Source organism: Lampetra fluviatilis, chromosome 16 (genome assembly GCF_964198595.1).
Source record: "Lampetra fluviatilis chromosome 16, kcLamFluv1.1, whole genome shotgun sequence".
Lineage (NCBI taxonomy): Eukaryota > Metazoa > Chordata > Hyperoartia > Petromyzontiformes > Petromyzontidae > Lampetra > Lampetra fluviatilis.
This window is the reverse complement of record NC_136290.1, coordinates 10,298,653-10,318,169: the sequence shown is the minus strand read 5'-3', so window position 1 is coordinate 10,318,169 and position 19,517 is coordinate 10,298,653. Positions and strand designations below refer to the sequence as shown.

Sequence of the window (19,517 nt, the reverse complement as noted above, 5' to 3'; positions counted from 1 at the left end):
ATCTAACAGAGAGGGTATTTGCCGATATGCATTTGGCAGTTCCCCGCCATTTTTCCAACCCGAGCCTCACTCTGCTGATGTCAGAATTGGTCCAGAGTTAGCTTGTGTTGAGCCAAATTGTGCACTCGAATATGGAAAGGAGGCGTATTGTCTGATTATCGATTTTATTTCCTCCATGGTGTTGGATTTGAGCTACGCAGTAAAAGTAAAATTGCGTAAAAAATTACCCGCGTAACATTTAAATGTATCTGAATCTCAAGACTTTGTATGCCAAGCGGGGCATGTACATAACGGCGAGCCACCGAACACAGGAAGACACGTAACATGTGTTCACATTTCAGACAACAGAGAGGAGGAGGAGGAAGACCTTTCTGTTGCAATTTTGTAGTTGTGCCAAGGCGAAAACGCACAAATTCAGCGCAACCGCGAAACCCTTCGCCAGGGGCCGGCAACCAAAATAATGAGACGAGCCATTTGTTTCGAATTCGGTAATAAAAAAAAAAACGAATTATTTCAAGAGCCGCAACGCACTGTGGTGAACACAAAGGCGGTGGTGCCTCCTCAGTAAATAACCGTCTCGAAGCATCAGTCCTTCAAGAGCCGGGCACGGCTCCGGAGCCGCAGATTTGCCCGCACCCTTTGCCCTCCGCGGAAGGTCGGCACGAGAGAAGCCACCGATCTCACGTGACAAAAAAAAAAGGGAACCGCGCGTGGGCAAAAAAAAACCAAAACGCACGACGAGTATCGGTCTGACGAAAAGAGCCTGTGGCCTTCCGTACAGTGGCACCCACAAAGGGCTGGCCATCACCCTAGGTGAACCCTCCAAACGTCTCCCCCCCGCCACCATCCCCGCGCCCAACCTCCCGAGGAGACCCCTAATCAAACAGCGCGTGTTTGAGATGTGCCAGCGGAATCCTGGCGGCGTGAACCATCGCTCACCGAAGCAGTTGTGTCCGTCCTCGGCGAGCATGAAGCCATCGTAGCAAGTGCACCGGTAGTTGCCGGGGATGTTGATGCACTCGTGGACGCAGCCGCCGGTGTAGTCGCTGTCGCACTCGTCGATATCTGCGGGTTTTCAGAAAGGAAGGGAAAAAACGCGGGCATTGATTTTAAAGTGGGGTGGATGGGGGGGCGGGCAAGTGAAATGAAATGGTCACTGCTTGTTGTATGTTGAAGTTTTTGTATGTATGGTGAACTTCTTTCGCGCAGAACGCAGCAAACCGTGCTAATTGGAGGTGCGTAGGAAGGATAACGGACTCAACACGAAAAGCAGTTGTAAAGAAATGAGTTCATGCATGTACTACGTACGTCGAATGTATGTATGCTTAATGTATGTATGCTTAATCGATGCGCCGGGGACTGTATATTTATTTAAACCAAACAAAAATCTCGTGGTGCCATCTCAAGGCCACGAGGGCTCTATTTGTGCATTGTAGATGGCATTGCCTAACATTTACATAACAGAAAAAAAAATCGTTAAATTCTTATAGGGCATGTTCATTATTTAAAAAAAAACGTTATTTTAATTGCTAGGGATTTACATATATATGATAATATAAAAGAAAAACCTAAAATTATTTAAATTATCAGTATTTTTTACTTGCGTTGTCATACGCATACTATTGCAGACTTCTATACCTAACGGCAGTTCCTGAATTATTTCAGGCACTTTCCGTACGCTGCTATGTCTCTCCACATCTTAAGATCTCCTGCCCATGGCCAGGGTCCATGGCTTCAAGGCTCCCCCAGACTGGATGTCTTTCCCCCGCACCTCTTGTGAGCACGGTTGGCTATGTACGGTGCGAAAGAAGTTCAACATACATACGTTCCCTATTCACCTCGTAACGCCACACTCGAGTTCTTGAGCCGTAACATAAGGAGGGAGATGGCCTCAGCGGTTGTTGCCCGTGCGCCGTCGCACCTTCACCGGGGCTACAATGTAACGGTCATGCCTTATGGTGTAAACACACCGCCGGATTTGCATACGATAGGAAACGCGACCGAGCGGGCAGTCAGTCATTCACACGCGAGAGAGCAAGTCAGCTGCTTGGGCCGAAGTGCAAGCGGCGAACGCATGAAGCGCACGCACCCGGACAGAAAAAAAAACCCATTAAGCGCGGTCGTCCCGAGATTAAGGAGTCGGCGCACGTGTTGGGGATGCAAGCATTCAAAACGGCGGGGTTCATTACGCCTGCAAAAGCGGTGGGATTTTGCGCAATGATTTCGATCACGCGTGATGATGCCGTCTTGCCAAATACCACCGGGGCCTCACTGGCTGGTTTAACGCGCCTGCGGCGTGAGTGGCTGGGGACGAGGTAGGGTCTGGCGTGGCCACGAATTGTCAGGCTGGTTTTGAAGACTTAACATTGCAGATGGGATTAATGCGCGCAAATTAGACGTGCCTTGTCAGATTGCTCACATTAGTTTAACTGAGTTAATTACCCTACAATCGTTAATTCAATTCATTGGGCTGTATTCTTACATCCAGACTACAAAGGTCTTACACGTTACATTTTCTCAGTCGACAAAGTAATCTTTTTAAAATGGCAGAAATGCAATAGTACGGTAACTTTGAACACATCAGAAGAAACTAGCAATGTTTTACAACAATATATTCCCCCGTGAAATAATTCATATTTAAGATTCACAATACTTAATGAGCAGCAAGTGCCAAAACAAAGGAATAAAACGAGAACAATAAGTCGTTTAAACACTAACGGAGCTGAGAGAAAACACCCAGACTTTGTTTTTGGTGGGGGGTTTACTCTGATTTATCTACTCGCGTAGAGTAGCAACGGCGAAGCCAGCGTGGCGTGCGAACCCACGAGACGGGAAATCTGCCTTTCCCGTCCGCACACGAACGAAGGTGTGTGCGGCGGCCCACGGCGGTGACGGACACAGCGAGGGGTTATGTAGCTCGAGCGAAGATTCCCGCCCGCCCGTCTCGACCCCTGCCCAACTGCCGATAACGGGCGCGGGGCGAAAACTCCCAGGAAAAATTCCTGCCAATTGTCACCAATTTGACCCCAGGGCTCTGACCCGTGACCCACGTGACCTACTGATGGTCTGCAGAGGGACGTCCGCGCCAGATCATCCGCACGGGCAGGGCCCTGCGTTCATTAGAGCGGTCGCCCACAAAAGGAAATTAGTTTGTATTCTACTGCTGGCCATTCATAATTGCGACGCCACGTTCGCCATAAAGGGCCCACGCTGTTTGCCTGCCGTGCTTCGTGTTTGTTTGCGTTGTAGTCTTCTCACACGGGAATGGATTTTTTTGCAGTGGCTTCATTTTCAGTTCGTGACGTCACTTCATGCGATGTTGTGCCTCGGCGACGATTGGGCAATGTAGATAATCGATTTTTAAAAAAAACTTCTACGTCTCAAAAGGTATTCCTTTATATAAAAAAGACTATTTGTATTTGATAATCGATAAAAAAAATGTATCCCTTCATCAATGAACTGCTGCATGATCAAGGCTGTTTGAGCATACTTCACCACACTGGTTAGCATGCACTGTTCAAGTGGGAGCACACTGGTTCAGACACAAGTGACGATAAAGCTATGGTCGGGGGTATTGCTCAGGTCACCGGGTTCGTAGTGCAGTGCATTAACCGCTGTGCCACTGCTCCACCCACATGGTTTTTACTTGATGTATATCTGTTATATTGAAAAGTATCTATTTCAATTAGCAAGGATACACAATGTGAAAATCACTGCCACTGGCATATGGCAAGCCTGATTTTTTTTTCACTTGAAATAAAAATTGCCAAGCACTTGCACCAATTAAAAAAATTGCGACTGAAACATTCATTTGCTAAGTTACGTCTCTTATTTTCTCACATCGACAAGCTGTGCAAATTCACAGGCGCTGGTCAAAATGATCGGTCCTTGGCCAAATGCAATCACACTCTTCGCATCGGCCTAAAGGAGTCTAAGCCTGCACCCAATAGCCATCATTTACTCGAGCACCGTAACTCCTCGACTGGATTTTTCACGATTATCCGATCACAGTAGGGCAGCCGCATTATGAATGCGCATTTTTTCGCGTGAATGGGTGATAACTTAACGCGCGCATGACGGTAATAAGCCCGGGGGAAGGCGATACGGCAAGCTCAGCCTGATATGTTCAGGTCACGGACCACAGAGTCCTCAAGACTGGTGAAACAGATCAGAGCTCTGGGCGTTTGCGTCATGGTACGTACATCTACAGCCCTATCTGATGATGAAAGCAAATATGAGCAGCAGAAAACTACCTTCTTTGTATTTTCATATGAATGAAAAAATGAAATCGTCTATCAGCCTTTCTGGACCATTTCTTTAAGCAAGCAAACTCTGGACCTGGTTTTGACCTTCTGGGTCTCATCAGCAGAATCAGGGTTTGGTAAACAAAACTTCTGGGTTACCAGATGTTGTTAAACATATGGGGCCCTGTTCAACACAAAGCGCAATACTGTATAGTTACTATACACTGTTGTAGAGCATGATATCGGTAAAAGCAAATCTAAGCAGAACTCTGTCCTGTATTCTGTGTATGTTTCAGCCCATCAGCCTCTTGGCTTTCCAGACCAGTATTATGTTCCATCAAGCCACGGTGGAGACATTTCCACGCGGGGCGAACTCCTAACTCATTCTTCCTGAACGCAAGTGCATTCGGCAGAATAGTTTCTGGTTAAAGTCCCCGTGCATTGAAAGACAACCGGAAGCATTTTCTCAGCAAATATATCGTACAGTACTGACATGCTGTTTGTGTGTTTTGTCTATTTGCGTGTCGGTAATGGAAGCACAAGAACAAATGCAGGCATGTCAGACACGGCGATGTCACGGGCTATTCTGCGTGTCGCAACAGCAGTTATCGCACCGAGGATGCTCATGTCACACCGTGTGATAATCTGGTTCTTTCAATATTCTGCGCGGCAATTCCGTTCCCAGGGCATTGAACGTACACACTCAAGACTTATAGGCGCACGTGTATAAACGGAATGGCACAATACAACGTGAACAACAAGATAGCCTGCAGCACGCACCCACCTTAAGAACTCAAGCCTTGTACCTACCCTAGTGTTGTTGCAGTGCCAATAATCACAACAAAAAATGACATTTATTTAGCAAAGGAAATCCCCACTGAATCTCATGACTTTTTGTTGTTGTTCAAGAGGTGCCCGTGCCTTGGGATGTTTGGCCAATTCCAGAGAAAACCCACGCACACGCGGGAACAACACGCAAAGCTGCAATAACAACAAAAAGTATCACCTAATTCTTAATTGACAGCAGAAAGATGTCACGCAACGTTTCAGGCAATGTCCCTTCTACACAGTAAACGATGGGCAGATACATCGACTCGCTCATACTTGGGCGTAGTCGCTGTCTAGAAACTGTGGGACTCTGAAACAAATTAGGATGGTTTTTTTTACACCTTTTACCAACATTTTCTTGCAATCACACATGCAAGATTCCCATGAGCAGACATTGAGAATCACGCCCTTTACAAGTGAACGAAATGTCCACAATTAGACTCCCATGAAATGCGAAAAATGCCCAGCCGTCGCTGTAAAAGTTCATCGCGGAAAGCAGAGCTCATGGTTCCACTTAACGAGACTTGCACCTCCATGCTCATCACTTCTGCTGCAATATGAATAGGCGGGAACTACTCTGACTTAATTGCTCTATCTATTCGTATGCCTACCCGTCCTAGCTGTAACGAGTGCGTTCACGGAATTGCTTTTCGCGTTTGAAACGGGGGTCTCGTCGTTTTATATGGAGTGCTCTTGCCTATGTGTTTGTGCGATTTGTTTACCGTTCCAGTATATTGCACTCCGATCGTATTTGTGTATTGTTTGTTGTCGTAACGTTCTTACTCGCCCCGACTGGACAGCTGTCAAAAAGAGCTGTATAGCTCATCGGATTCCTCCAGTATAAATAAATATTCCGATTCTGACATCTGGTGATCGAGCGACCCTGATGACGAGACGCAGACAGTTGAAACCAGTCCAGAGTTAGATTGCTTGAACACATACTGCTTGAGTGCTTGGTGATATTGGACGGAAAAGCCAATAATAGGATAGGACTAAAAACACTGCCGCTTGCTTTGTACGCAGGAGACAGGCAGTGGCAGTTATGCTGAAGTATGCTCTCACCTCAATGCAGATATGTAAGCCCTCGCAGTTCACTTGAAAAGTGGTAAGGAATTTAGAAAATGCTATTAAGTTTTACTGTCGCATAGTTCAGCATTTATTTATACTGAGAAAGTGAAAAGTACGAGCGCACTTGGAGTGCAACGATTCCATCGCCCCCCCCTCCTCCCCTCCACTACTAACGGGAGATTCTATAAATTGTCTGGTTCTTTTTTATTACACATCTTTATACCCTTCCACCACTCGCTCCGTGAACCTGAGCGTTAAGATTAGCGCATATAATGTGCGTATTCTAATCGCATCCGTCGAAGAAAAATAATGGGAGTTTCACGCGCGAGACTCCATGCGTGCTCGTTCATCGATGAATCTACGCATCATTAACGACTGCGCCTTCTAACGTATTCCAAATGAGTCGGGATTAATTTCAGCCAGCTGAAGCTGTCTGGGGCTGAGCTTCAGAAAATATCACCCTCCACCCCTCACCTGCTGTTGGAGGGGAAGGGGGGGGGGGTAGATTACATGAGGTTGAACCCCCCCCCGCAATAATATTCAATGAGAAAATAGATCGTTCAACAACCCCATTGGCAAGCGCATGTGGGTAGCAGCAGTGTGACGCAGTGATTCACGCACCGCCCGAGTTGGATTCGTAACTGCGGCTCATATCAGTGGCGAGTGCTATCTGAACGGATCCTGGGCAAACTCTCCAACGTCACAGCATACGGGGAAGGAATCACGGTATGGCCAAACCCTGACCACTGACACAACATGGACATGCCAATATTCAGCAATGGATTGACAAAGGTCTGTAAATGAATACTATTAGAAGCGCTCTACTATATGTGCAGGGCTCTTGTCAATCCACTGCTTGATGAAGGCTTACCCACAACGTGCGGGTTGCAGGGGCCATTGGACCATCCTTCACACCACGCTGCTCAGTTCGGGTTGGTGAAGGCAGAGAGCATAGACGCAGTAGCATCGACGTTGAGCACCGACAATTGAGTTTGCTGGACTGCCTTCTGCTGCCCAACACATGGCCTCGCAGCAGCCTGGAAAGACTACGGTATATGCATGGTGACCGTCCAAATCAAGTCCTATCCAGGGCTCAATCCTGCTTAGCTTGCTGGGATCTGACGAGGCGAGGTAAGGTGACAGGGTAGCCTAGCATCACATCATCATCCTCACCATCAGCCATGATCAATCCACTGCTGGATGAAGGCCCTCAATACCTAACTTTCATCCCCCCCCCCCCAAGACGTTGCCATCCCTCAACAATCCACCTCGCTCCTACCACAACACGAGCTGATTTCATCGTTTCATCTCCACGGTTGACGTACTCTCTCTCTCTCGCTCGGGCGCATCGCAAGCGGGAAAAACTCGCAATTCGCCAAATTGAAACCGAACTGCCACAATCGATGCTGGGGTGTGTGTGTGTGTATGTATGTGTGTGTATGTATGTATGTGTGTGCGTGTTGAACTTCTTTCGCAGCGCACGTAGCCGACCGTGCTAAATCGGAGGCGCGGGCGTGAATTCAGCGTGAGCTCGCACGAGAGTCGAGCGCGAGCTCGTCGCGGTGAGTGGAGGTGGTGGCGCTCTGCGGGCACGCACCCTCGCAGTGCGTTCCGTCTCCCTTGAAGCCCGGCTTGCAGATGCAGCGGTACGCCTGCGCCGTGTTCTGGCAGATCGCGTCGATGTGACAGTCGTCCGTGCTCTCGGCGCACTCGTCTCTGTCTGCCATAGGGCCCCCTTTATGGGGGTAGGGGTGGAGAGGGGTATAGAGGGGTGGGGGGGGGGGTACAACAGACAGAGTTGTGTGAGAAAGGTTCGGTGTGTGTCGTGTGACACGAGGTAAAGAGGACGCCATGGTGGCGAGATGTTAACTACTTCGCCAGGTATACAGGAGGTCGGTGAGTTCTATCTCGACCCTGACGCCTGCTGCTGTACATTTAGAGTTTGCGTCTCTCTCTCTCTCAGCATCATCATGACGGTGGCTTGGAGATGTTAACTACTTCGCCTGGTATACAGGAGGTCGGTGAGTTCTATCTCGACCCTGACGCCTGCTGCTGTACATTTAGAGTTTGCGTCTCTCTCTCTCAGCATCATCATGACGGTGGCTTGGAGATGTTAACTACTTCGCCTGGTATACAGGAGATCGGTGAGTTCGATTTCGACCCTGACGCCTGTTGTACATTTGAACTTTGTGTCTCTCTCCCCGTGGTCGCCTTGTCTCTGGGGTCCTTCGGTTTTTCCCTCCGCATTTAGAATCACCATCACGCCTTTAGAGTACGTGTCTGCTCTACATCTCCACGTGATAACAAGCCACTTCGCTCAGCTATCATTTTGTGGTCAGGTCGCTTCTGAAAGAAGAAAAGAGAGAGCTACGTAGCTCAGTGGGGCATTGGCTGATTTAAAAAAAATCAATAAAAACAAATTGTTTGGTGTAAAGTACAGGTGCAGCCCCTGCAATCCCTCGCTCACGCCACTGCTAGCGGAAGCGCCCCCCCCCCACCCCCTCCGCTAGAGGGAGCTCTCTAAAGCCACCTCTCGAATGCCACTGCAGCTTTCACTTCCACGCTTGCTGCCCCCAGACCCCCTGGGAAGAGGTGGGGAGTGACCCCCCCCCCCCCCCACACATTTTACCCCACCACAAGCAAAACTGCCGAAGCATGAAGCGTGGTCGTACCCATTCATACTGCTGGGCGGATTTCTGGATGATGTTTTATTTTTTTCGCCGCATCACGTCCAGTCTACCTCCTGTCGTCATGCGTGTGCCTACCCGTCACCTGCCACCTACCCCTGTCTACCAGCCACCCGAAACGTATTCAGTGAGAAATGAATGCCTGGTGGTAGGTAGTCAGTGCGAGTATTATAGCGTGATGCACACACGCGCGCTGTACAACACACGCACACGTTACATAGATACGCAACACACGTGCACATGAAACACACACGGCAGGCAATAAGACAAAGATTCTCCCGTATAACCTTTATATAGACTGTTGGGGCAAGTGCTGTTTGCGAGCACCTATTAAGGCCGACATGGCGTAAATGGGGCTGATTTGGCAAGCACCACCTCCGGCCGTCTTTGTGTCCCCCGTGTCGATGCTCACACAGCGCACTAGGTTACTCGTTTGAGGCCGAGTCGACCTAGGTGAATCCCAGGGCAGGTTTGGGATATCACTGGCCAATGATGTTAGCCATTGCCGGGTGTCTAACTCAGGTGGCCGAGGTGGGAGCACAGTGGGCGCTGTTCACTGTGCCACCGCTCCCCGACCCCCCCCCCCCCCACCTTGACAACATTCGCCACTAAGTGGCGGTGACGACACCACAGAGCTTGTGCCAGGCTAGGTGCGCTTTGTGGCCACGTGAAGTGTCGAAGGCTCGCTGGCAAGGAGGTCACAAACACACGGAGACACACACACGCACACAAAACACTCCCACAAAACACACACACGGACACACACGTGCGCATACGCTTACTTGCGCAACGCACGCACATACGGTACACACACACACGCGCGTGCGTCACTGCACTCGCAGCGCACATATTCACATTCACACACAACGCACGCATACACACACACACACATGTGCATCATCACACGCACGTTCACACACAAGACACGGAGACGCACACATACGCGCACGCACAGGAGAACAAAGATGCCCCGTGTCGCCTTCTCGACAGACTGTTGGGGCAAGGTGCTGTGAGCGAACACCCGATAGAGGCCGGCACGTTTCACGTGGGAGGTGTTTGGCCAACGGCACCGCGTCCGTCCGCCTTTGTCTCCCCACAGTGCTGATGTTTGCACACTGCAACAGGAACTCGTTTAAGGCTGAGTCGACCTAGTCGACGCCCATGACTCCATGACCGGTTCAAATATTCGCCAATGTTATCGGTCGTGCGCTGGAATCGAACTCGTGTCGCCTGGTCCTCTACCCACGACACTAAACAGCTCCCACAGTCCCACGGGACCCATACACGACACACTAACATACGAACACGTACGCGCACACATACAGAGACAAACATGAATTCAGCACAACCACGGACATACACACACGTGGCACATGCCAAAACACGTGTACGTATACATACACACATACACCTGACCAGATCCATTGTCTTACACTCGTTGTTTCAAGGAAGATCGGAATATATTTTTGCCAGTAACTGTGATTTTTTGTTTGAAGTCCATGCATTGCATGTGTAACACGGGGCAGTTGACTGACATATGCTACGGTATGGTGTACACGTGCGGTATACACATATGTGCAGTATATATGCGGTCGCCTTCTTTGAACTAAATTTCCGAATGGCATGAAAGAGAGAGTTGGGCCGGCCACTCTTGCGTCTTGTATTGTACATGCGAGTGTGCGCTCGAGTAGGCTGTACGCATACACGTTTGCGCACACGCTGCCGTGTGCGTAAATGTGGCTTTTCACGAAAGAACACTTTGAAAAGTCGTTCAACGCACGGATCTCTCACGCCCAGCGAGACTAATTTCGCTACCGGTTTTTGTTGTTGTTGTTGTTGTTTAAACTCCAGCGAATTAACTCAAAGCTTCAATGTACACCAACTCGCAAGCGATGTATACACACACACACACACCCCGTGGTATATATATGTGTAAAATCAGTGGTGTGTAGGTTTAAAGTTGCAATAATCGCCCGGACCTATTTTCCCAAACGGCTCACAAAATCATTGCCGCGGCGGTAAAAAATCAAATGCGATCGATGGCTTAATGTTGGCACGCGTACAAAGAATTAACGCAACCGATCGCAATGTTTGTGCCAAATGCGGTAATTGTTCTAGCCGTGTCGATATCGCCGTGACTTTAAATTATAGCTGATGTAATTACTGCCCGCGTGCAATCCGTGTTAATTGTTTTGCTTGAGCGTGTATTGAATTTTAGATATATCTCTGTTGTGCACAACAGGCAACATTTAATAAGGTCTATTTACGAATCGATATTGAATTTATTTTCAGTTCCAACTTCCAGTTCGACCCACCCCGTCCCTTCTGTAGCCCGGTGTAAAGTCCAAACCTGTCTACTTTTTAAAGTGTCGCGCGGCTAATTTTATATTTTAACTGCAGACAATTAATCGTTAAAGAGTCGTTAATTTCGGACGCAGTCATAATTTAGTCGCGGGGTGAGCAGTACCAAAAACGCGTGCGCGTGAATTCTATTGCAAAATATCAACAACGGATTTAAAGTCGCGTAACACAACACACACACACACTCGACACGTAAACGAGCGCATTCATACGTTAAGCAGGGGAAACAAACACATTTTAAAACTCCACTACCCTGGGGTACACGTGCATTGACTGATTACGAGCACAATTGCCAATGCTGCGTTGGCATTATCGTGTACCGTGGAGGAGCAACAGAAGCAAGGGAAGGAGAGAGAGGGAGAGAGGATTGAAAGAACAAAAAAATGTCACACGTGAAGAACGGCTTCGTGTTTGTCTTAGAGTTTCACAGACACACACACAATTTAAGGCTGCGCAAAGCAAACGTGTTTAGCCTGGAAAACCAAACGCAGCTTCGTCGGAAGAGCGCCGCGCGTTTGTCGATACGGATACACAATCCCCGCCGTGGCGTTTTGCCTTTTAAATATCAAGGTTTTGGCACACAAAAACACGCGTACAGCTGACCCAACTATATACGTCGTGTGTATGTGTGTGTGTACGTAGCAAGCGCGTAATTGTTCTCTGCTACATTTGAGAGATAACGCTAGCAACACACACACACACAAAAAAAAACCCAGCGGCAAACAACCCATTGGGGATATCAATTGTTGGCCGGCACTTGCAATAAATAATAGGGCAAGATCACCCGTAGATAAAGCAACACGGACGCAGCGGCAAGACATTGGCTATACTTGGCGGGCTCTCTTCATTCATCGCGACATTCTGGCGATATGTCTTGCTGCAAGGACGCAATTAAATACCCGCGCACGGCTTTCTACCGCGCAGCCGCTAAATCAGCCACGGAGATGTAAATTGCGGTGATATGAAGTGTGTACCGTGGGTCTACACACGGGCGCACACACAGAGACACACAACACAGAGAGACACGCGTGTACAGAGATGAACATTTTTTTTACTCGACGGAACCCCCAGAACCACCGCACGCGAAAGATTCTCGTCGGTACGGTCATTTAGCACCGTGGACAGATGGGGGGGGGGAGGTGGTGGTGGTCTGTCTCCAATCCACAGGATCGCTTTCGGGAATATCCACTCATCATTCAACGCGTCCAGTCAAACCCGCGCGAAAAAAAATGGGAAGAATAAGAAAACATCTTACCTTGAAGGCCGGTGGTTCCTAAACAGGGAGCAGTATTTAAGAGGAGAAAAAACAAACAGAAACGCCACGAAAAACAAACAGACTTCATAGTGGCCGGTCGAGAGGAGCCAGTGGTAACTCCTGTGTCGCTTCGGAAAGCCGCTACTCGTCTGAGATTCGGAACGGCGGAAAACGAATTTACATGCCGAGGCCGTCAGTCACATCAGCCCTGGCAGTGGCAAAGCCTTCCTAACCCCCAACCCCCTACCCCCCCCCCCCACTTGCCTCCTCCTCTCTCTCCACACCTCCCCTCCCCTCTACCTCTACCTCCTCACAGCTTTACCCCACCACCAGCAACAGCAGCAGCAGCAGAAAGCCTCCTCTCTCTCCTCCCCACCGCTACCCAGAGCTCAGCCAAGCACACAAGGCACGGCCAAATCCGGACAAGGTATTGGAAGGCAAAACTGCTGAAAGCATTGGCTCATCCGACGTTGACCTGGCTGCTTGCACGCGAGGAAGCCCCCCTCATCGACGTGCCAGTAACTTTGCCATTTCTACTTCTGCCGCAAGAGGTGGGGGGGGGGTGTCGTGGAGGTTTGGGAGCTTGGAGAGCAGAGCGAGCTTCAAGTCCGTAAACGTGAAATCTCGTCGGATTACGGGGCATCCAGCCTCGCGCTAATAAACTTTAATGCGTCTATGAGCACGAATACAGCGGCCGCTTCTAAACAAGCGAGCGGTCTGTTTATAGGCTCTGCTGGTGTGGAGAGAGGGAGGGCGGCGAGAGAGAGAGAGAGAGGAGGAGGAGGGAGATTCTGGGACACTGACATTAGCATGACAATGATCGAGATGACCCACAACACAGTGACTTCTCAACGGCGTTTGGGCTAGCTTAACAACTATTTCCCTCCCTCCCAGCCCACTCCACTCCTCTCACTCCCACAAACCACCCCCCGTCGCACTCCAAACCTCCCCACCCCACCTCCGCTACCCCCTTCTTCTCTGTCCCAACTTCTCAGAGTGCAACCCTCCACCCCGCGTCCACCCACCCCGTGCACTCCCCCCACTCGCCCCACCTCATCACCCCCCCCCCACCCCCCAACGCTCCTTCCTTTCTTTACGTCCATGATTTACGCACCCGCAGAGAGTTGCCCGCAAGCCGGCTCGAAGATAATCAAGGATGGAAATGGTAGCGTGAGAAATGCGTAAACTTTCGGGCCCTTTGTTGGTGCCACTTAATAGAAGAGGAGAGCCACTTCCTATCTCATGCATATGAATGGGCGCGATCAGATGAAGGGGATGTTTAGAACAGACCGGGCTCGGGTGGGTGTAGGGACCGCGTTGGGACGATGCCGTGGTGCTGCTGGTGGTGGGGGTTGAGTGGGAAAGGTAGCAGGGGGTGGAGGAGGTGGTGGTGGTAGTTGTGATGGTAGTGGCGACGGTAGTCGTGGTGGTGGGGTGAGTGGGAGGGTATCGTGGAGAGGAGGGGGTAGTGGTGGTGATGGTGTTGCGGGTGAATGGGAGGGTAACATGGGGCGGGAGAGAACATGGTGGTGGTTTTGGTGGAGAGTGGGAGGGTAGCAGAGTGTGATGGTGAGTGGGGTTAGAATGGGGTTGTGGCGGTTGTAGTGGTGGTGGTGGTGATAATGGGAGTAGTGGTGGTGGTGGTGATAATGGGAGTAGTGGTGGTGATAATGGGAATAGTGGTAGTGGTGGTGGTGATAATGGGAGTAGTGGTGGTGATGATGGGAGTACTGGTGGTGGTGATAATGGGAGTAGTAGTGGTGGTGGTGATAATGGGAGTAGTGGTAGTGGTGGTGATAATGGGAGTAGTGGTAGTGGTGGTGATAATGGGAATAGTGGTAGTGGTGGTGGTGATAATGGGAGTAGTGGTGGTGATGATGGGAGTACTGGTGGTGGTGATAATGGGAGTAGTGGTGGTGGTGGTGATAATGGGAGTAGTGGTAGTGGTGGTGGTGATAATGGGAGTAGTGGTAGTGGTGGTGATAATGGGAGTAGTGGTGGTGGTGGTGATAATGGGAGTAGTGGTGGTGGTGATAATGGGAGTAGTGGTGGTGGTGGTGCTGATGGGGTGAGTGGTAGGTTAGCAGGAGGCGTTGGTAGCGGTGGTAGTGATGGTAATGAAGGTGGTAGCCGTGGTGTGTGTGGTGGTGTGTGGTAGTGTATGTGGTGGTGTGTGTGGTAGTGTGTGTGTGATGTGTGTGTGTGTGGTAGTGTGATGTGTGTGGTGGTGTGTGTGGTGTCTGTGGTGGTGTGTGTGGTGGTGTGTGTGGTGTGTGTGTGTGGTGGTGTGTGTGTGGTGTGTGTGTGTGGTGTGTGGTGTTGTGTGTGGTGGTGTGTGTGGTGTGGTGGTGTGTGTGGTGGTGGTGATGTGTGTGGTGGTGTGTGTGGTGGTGTGTGTGGTGGTGTATGTGGTGTGTGTGGTGTGTGTGGTGGTGTGTGGTGGTGTGTGTGGTGGTGTGTGTGGTGGTTTGTGTGGTGGTGTGTGTGGTGGTGTGTGGTTGTGTGGTGTGTGTGGTGGTGTGTGTGGTGGTGTGTGGTGTGTATGGTGTGTGTGGTGGTGTGTGTGGTGGTGTGTGTGGTGGTGTGGTGTGTGGTGTGTGTGGTGTGTGTGGTGGTGTGTGTGGTGGTGTGTGGTGTGGTGTGTGGTGTGTGTGGTGGTGTGTGGTGGTGTGTGTGGTGCTGTGTGTGGTGGTGTGTGTGGTGGTGTGTGGTGTGGTGTGTGGTGTGTGTGGTGGTGTGTGTGGTGGTGTGTGTGGTGGTGTGGTTGTGGTGGATAGTGGAGAAGCGGGGCTCGAGTAGCTGGCCCCGTAGCCATGGCGATGCTCTGCCACCCGTGTGATCCCGGTGACCGCTGGCAAACAACTCTGACCCTCGGACAAAATTAACTGCGATCTAGACTTGGGAGGACACACGGGGGGGCGGGGGGGGGGTGGACGCGGGGGGGTGGACGTGGGAGGGGGAGGGTGGACGCGATGTGCACGCGGGCCGTCTCAGAGGGCATTGGCTAGGCCAAGGGCCCCATTATTCCAGCAAGACGTCCCCCCTCCCATCTGCAGACTCATCACTTCAGACAACAAAGGGCCCTCTGATGCCAAACGAGTGCCGGAGGTGTCGATGCGTTCGGGATGCCTTCGCGCAACGGCAGCGACGTCGAGCGGTGGCGCAGCGGTGAGGGCAGTGCGCTTCTGAACCCAGCCACGGCTTGAGTACGATTCCATGCCAAGGGCAACGTCAGCGAAGAGGGATGTGTGAAGTTGTCCTGGACTCACCAATTTTGCACTGGTGAAGTATGGTCAAACAATCCCCGACGCGGCGGGGAGGCCTTCATTCGGCAGTTGATATCAAAACATTGGCTGTGAATTACCATGAGCATTGTATCATTGTACGTGTGTGTGTACGCGCAGCTGTGCTTATGTGTGCGTGCTTATTATTATTATCTCGGGGGGAGCGGTGGCGCAATGGTTAGCTCATATTGCTCTGAATAGTTCAAGTAGATTTCGATTCCTAGCCACTGCGAGTGGAGAGTGATACCTAAATCGGCTCTGGGTCCACCCTTCGCGCGACTTCACCAACCCGCACTGACCAACGCGGTGAAGTATGGTCAAACAACCTCAGTGACCTACACGGCGTGACGAGCCTTCATCCAGCAGTGGACTTACAAAGAGCTCATACACAACATCATACTTGTAATGGTCTTAAATTTCGATTTAAAGCTTTCGTGACTGCAGGGATTCATCTTCTTGCTTCTTTCGGTAAAGTCACGAAAGAACCAAGAAGATGTAATGGTCTTCTACAATCGTTGTTGCATAACACGAATTAATTTCCATTATTTTCTCAACCAGGTAAGATCCCATTGGGAATATAAGTCTGTTTCTTTTCTTTTTTGTAAGGCAGAGAGAGGCCTGGGTTAGTTACAAATGCAAAACACACGTCATAATTTACGCTCCATATTCCTGCCGACCCTTTATTAAAAGCATGACATTGGAATTATTTTGCTCCGGCCAAATGAAACAAATGCCCGCACTTGACAAATGGTACAATACAAAACGCTCACTTTCATCGTCTCCCACGTCTGCTATTTTGCCGCTGTTTTGTGCCCAGCGCTCGCGATGAATAATAATTAGCCAATTCTACCGATGCGCAAAAAAAGACAAGTCACTGCTTACGAGCATCTGGCGCTGCCAACGACGACATTCGCATTTCTGATACAGCAGTTCAGCGAATGGGCACTTGTTTTATTATGTGTGTGCGTATATCTACCCGCCATGTGCTTATATGGAGCTGTGGCGCTGTGGCTTTAGCGCACTGCGTAATAAGGTTCGTAAGAAACCTGCCCACCTGAGTTCTGAGTTCGATTCCCAACCACGGCTTATCATCGGTAACGAGTGGTACCTGAAACGATCTTGCCTCCCCTTTCTTCCCTTCCCCACCCCCTCCCCCAACGTCACTAGGCGTGTGCTTTGACCAGCGTAGTGAAGTATGGTAAAAAAAAAATCCCCATCACGAACAAGCCGTTGGTTGGGGAGGCCTTCATCTAGCAGTAAAATACTAAGGAGGCTGCAAGTGTGTATACTAAACAACGGAATATATCACTCAGCTATACTGCATATTCTTAGGTTTTTTCGGTAAAGTCACGTAGGTAAAACATTAAAATTAATAAAAGTAAAATATTTTTTATTTATTTTACTTTTATTAATTTTATTTTACTTTTATTAATAAAAGTAAAATATATGTTTTTTAATTTTACTTTTATTAATTTACATTTTTTACCTACGTGACTTTACCGAAAAAACCTAAGAATATGAATTCTTGCAGTCACGAAAGCTTCAAATCTAGAATTATACTGCATATGCTTAGCTTGAGCTCGTTTTAAAATGCATGGCTTTTACGTCAACGTGGTTTACGCAACTTGTTACTGTCCAGACGGTGGAGAGGCAGCGCTTATCTCCACCGGCAGTGGTGAGCCAGTGGTGGAAATTCCACGGTACGATGGCGGGGCGGGGCGGGGGGGGGTCAGTCTTTCCACTTAGGATGACCGCTGTTGACGTCCCACAGATGTGTTACGTCTTGTATCGACCCAGCGACGATACTAGGCTGGGTGAAGCCCCAACTGGGATTGTAACTTAGGCCATTTCTATTGGAAATAATTGTTCAGACTGTATAGTGGATTCGATACGCATCTCAACGTATAGATTTCTTAGCGTTTGCATGCAGCGTGTGCCAACACAACAGTCATCCATTTGCAGGAATCGAACGAGATACACGTCTGCACAACGTTTATCTTTAGATGTACGTGTCAAAGCGACAATACACAAGCGGTGCACATGCAGAATTTCAATACAGTATAACATTTGAATAACAATGTGATATTAACAATCTGATATTGAATCAGTTCGCTACGTCGCAGGAGATGGGTGACCTTCAGATAGCAGTGGGATGACTATGACTGATGATGATAATAATAATACAAAACAGTTCGCATTTAATTGTTTCTGCAATTAATCGAATGACTCTGATGCTGGGTTTGGCCGATCACCAAGCTGTGGAGCAGAGTGGCGTGAGCGAGACACCCACGAAAAAATGGAACCGTTCGTCGGCAGTACAGAGAGTAGGTTCCAGATTGAACCGTGTAAATTTGAACGTTTCAGCCCAGGGCTTAGAGTATGAACAAGCGGAGGCGGCGGCGGTGGTATCTGGTTGTGAAATGCGACCTCGCGTGGGGCTAGTCAACAGCGCCAGCTGCATGCAGGTGGGTGCAATTACAGAGAGCGTGCGCACGTGTGTGGCCAGGAGTGTTGCTTATTTATTCGATACGTATCTCCCCCCCTTCTCCTCTCCCATTGAGAGACAGAAAGAAGAGCACGTGGAAGGGAAAACAAAAAGAAAGCAGATGAAATACGTAATTCAAACGTAAGAAAAGTTGGTGGGTTTGTACAGGATTATTCACTGAAATGGATTATGGCCAGTGGTCAAGATTAAGGGGCCGTCCATAAATGACGTCAGGCACCTAGTGGGGGGAGGGGGGGTCAGACATTTGTGACGATGTGTGACGAGGGGGGGGGTGAGAAATGTGATGTTACGTCAAAATGCGCAATTTTAAATAAATATAGACAACACGTTGTACTTTATTAAATATACTTTTTAATAAATGTTTTCTGCACAACATCAGAGTGCAGCGCCACATTAAATACGCACTACAATGACAATAGTTTAAAGCGATTTGAAGCATGTTTTATTTTCAAAATGGAAATATGGTTTGGGGGGGGGGGCAGAGCTTTGTGACGTCATATTTGAGGGTGGGCCTGACTTTTTGTGACGCCGTGTGACGAGGGGGGGGTCAAAAATCGTCCAAAATCGCGTGACGTCATTTATGGACGACCCCTAATGACGGCGTGGCAGCCCAGGGGTGGATGAAACGTGCCCAAGTCCGACTGAGTATTACGGAGCCATGCAATTAGCGCGTGTGCAAGTGTTAGGTGGACAATCGCATCACAAGATTGTGAGATTTGGTGGAGACTTGGGGAGGACTTGATCCAGCAATTCATTGAACATGGCTGCTGCTGATGATGGTTATAGTTGCATACAAAGTCAGTAATTTCCTTGTTCCAACCTGTTGGCAGTTCTCATCTGAGTCAGGCGCTCCAGAGCCAGTGGCGGATATTCCACATTACCATGACAATCGCAACACGTTTGTGATAGACACATTGATACTATAACTACTAACGTTTAAATCAAGTGAGAACTCAAGAGACTAGGATGAGCCTCATTGGCAAGAGTGACCTGTGGCATTAATCTGCCAGTAGGGGGCGATTATGTATGTGTATTAAATCCCAATAGAGTAAATTGCGGGTAATTTTGGCAAATTTGGACCCTGAAAGCATGGCACACAGTGGAATTACGCCAGGGAACTTTGACGTCCAATGTGAAGCAGACGACGTGTATTATGGTTATTAGAGCCGAAGTAATCACCAGGGCACGAACCTCTGAAACGAGCGCCGAACGAATGCTCTGCCGCAAGGCTATGTCACCACCCTCATGCTTATTGTGCTAGTCGTGCAGATAACGAAATACATG

General features: G+C 49.3%; 1 protein-coding gene across 7 annotated transcripts in view; it reads right to left on the bottom strand.

Annotated features, from left to right (window-relative positions):
- The window catches only part of LOC144936522 (signal peptide, CUB and EGF-like domain-containing protein 2), a 184,121-nt gene extending 171,455 nt beyond the window's left edge, over positions 1-12,666 (bottom strand). For all 7 annotated transcript variants that reach the window (XM_078863685.1, XM_078863689.1, XM_078863688.1 and 4 more), the window contains exons 1-3: positions 12,444-12,666; positions 7,738-7,875; positions 940-1,065 (exon numbers count right to left, since the gene is read on the bottom strand). In XM_078863685.1, coding sequence (XP_078719811.1) covers positions 940-1,065; positions 7,738-7,875; positions 12,444-12,531 — 352 coding nt within the window. In that variant the 5' untranslated portion in view covers positions 12,532-12,666. The remainder of the gene's footprint in view (positions 1-939; positions 1,066-7,737; positions 7,876-12,443) is intronic.
- Between the last annotated feature and the right edge of the window lie 6,851 nt (positions 12,667-19,517).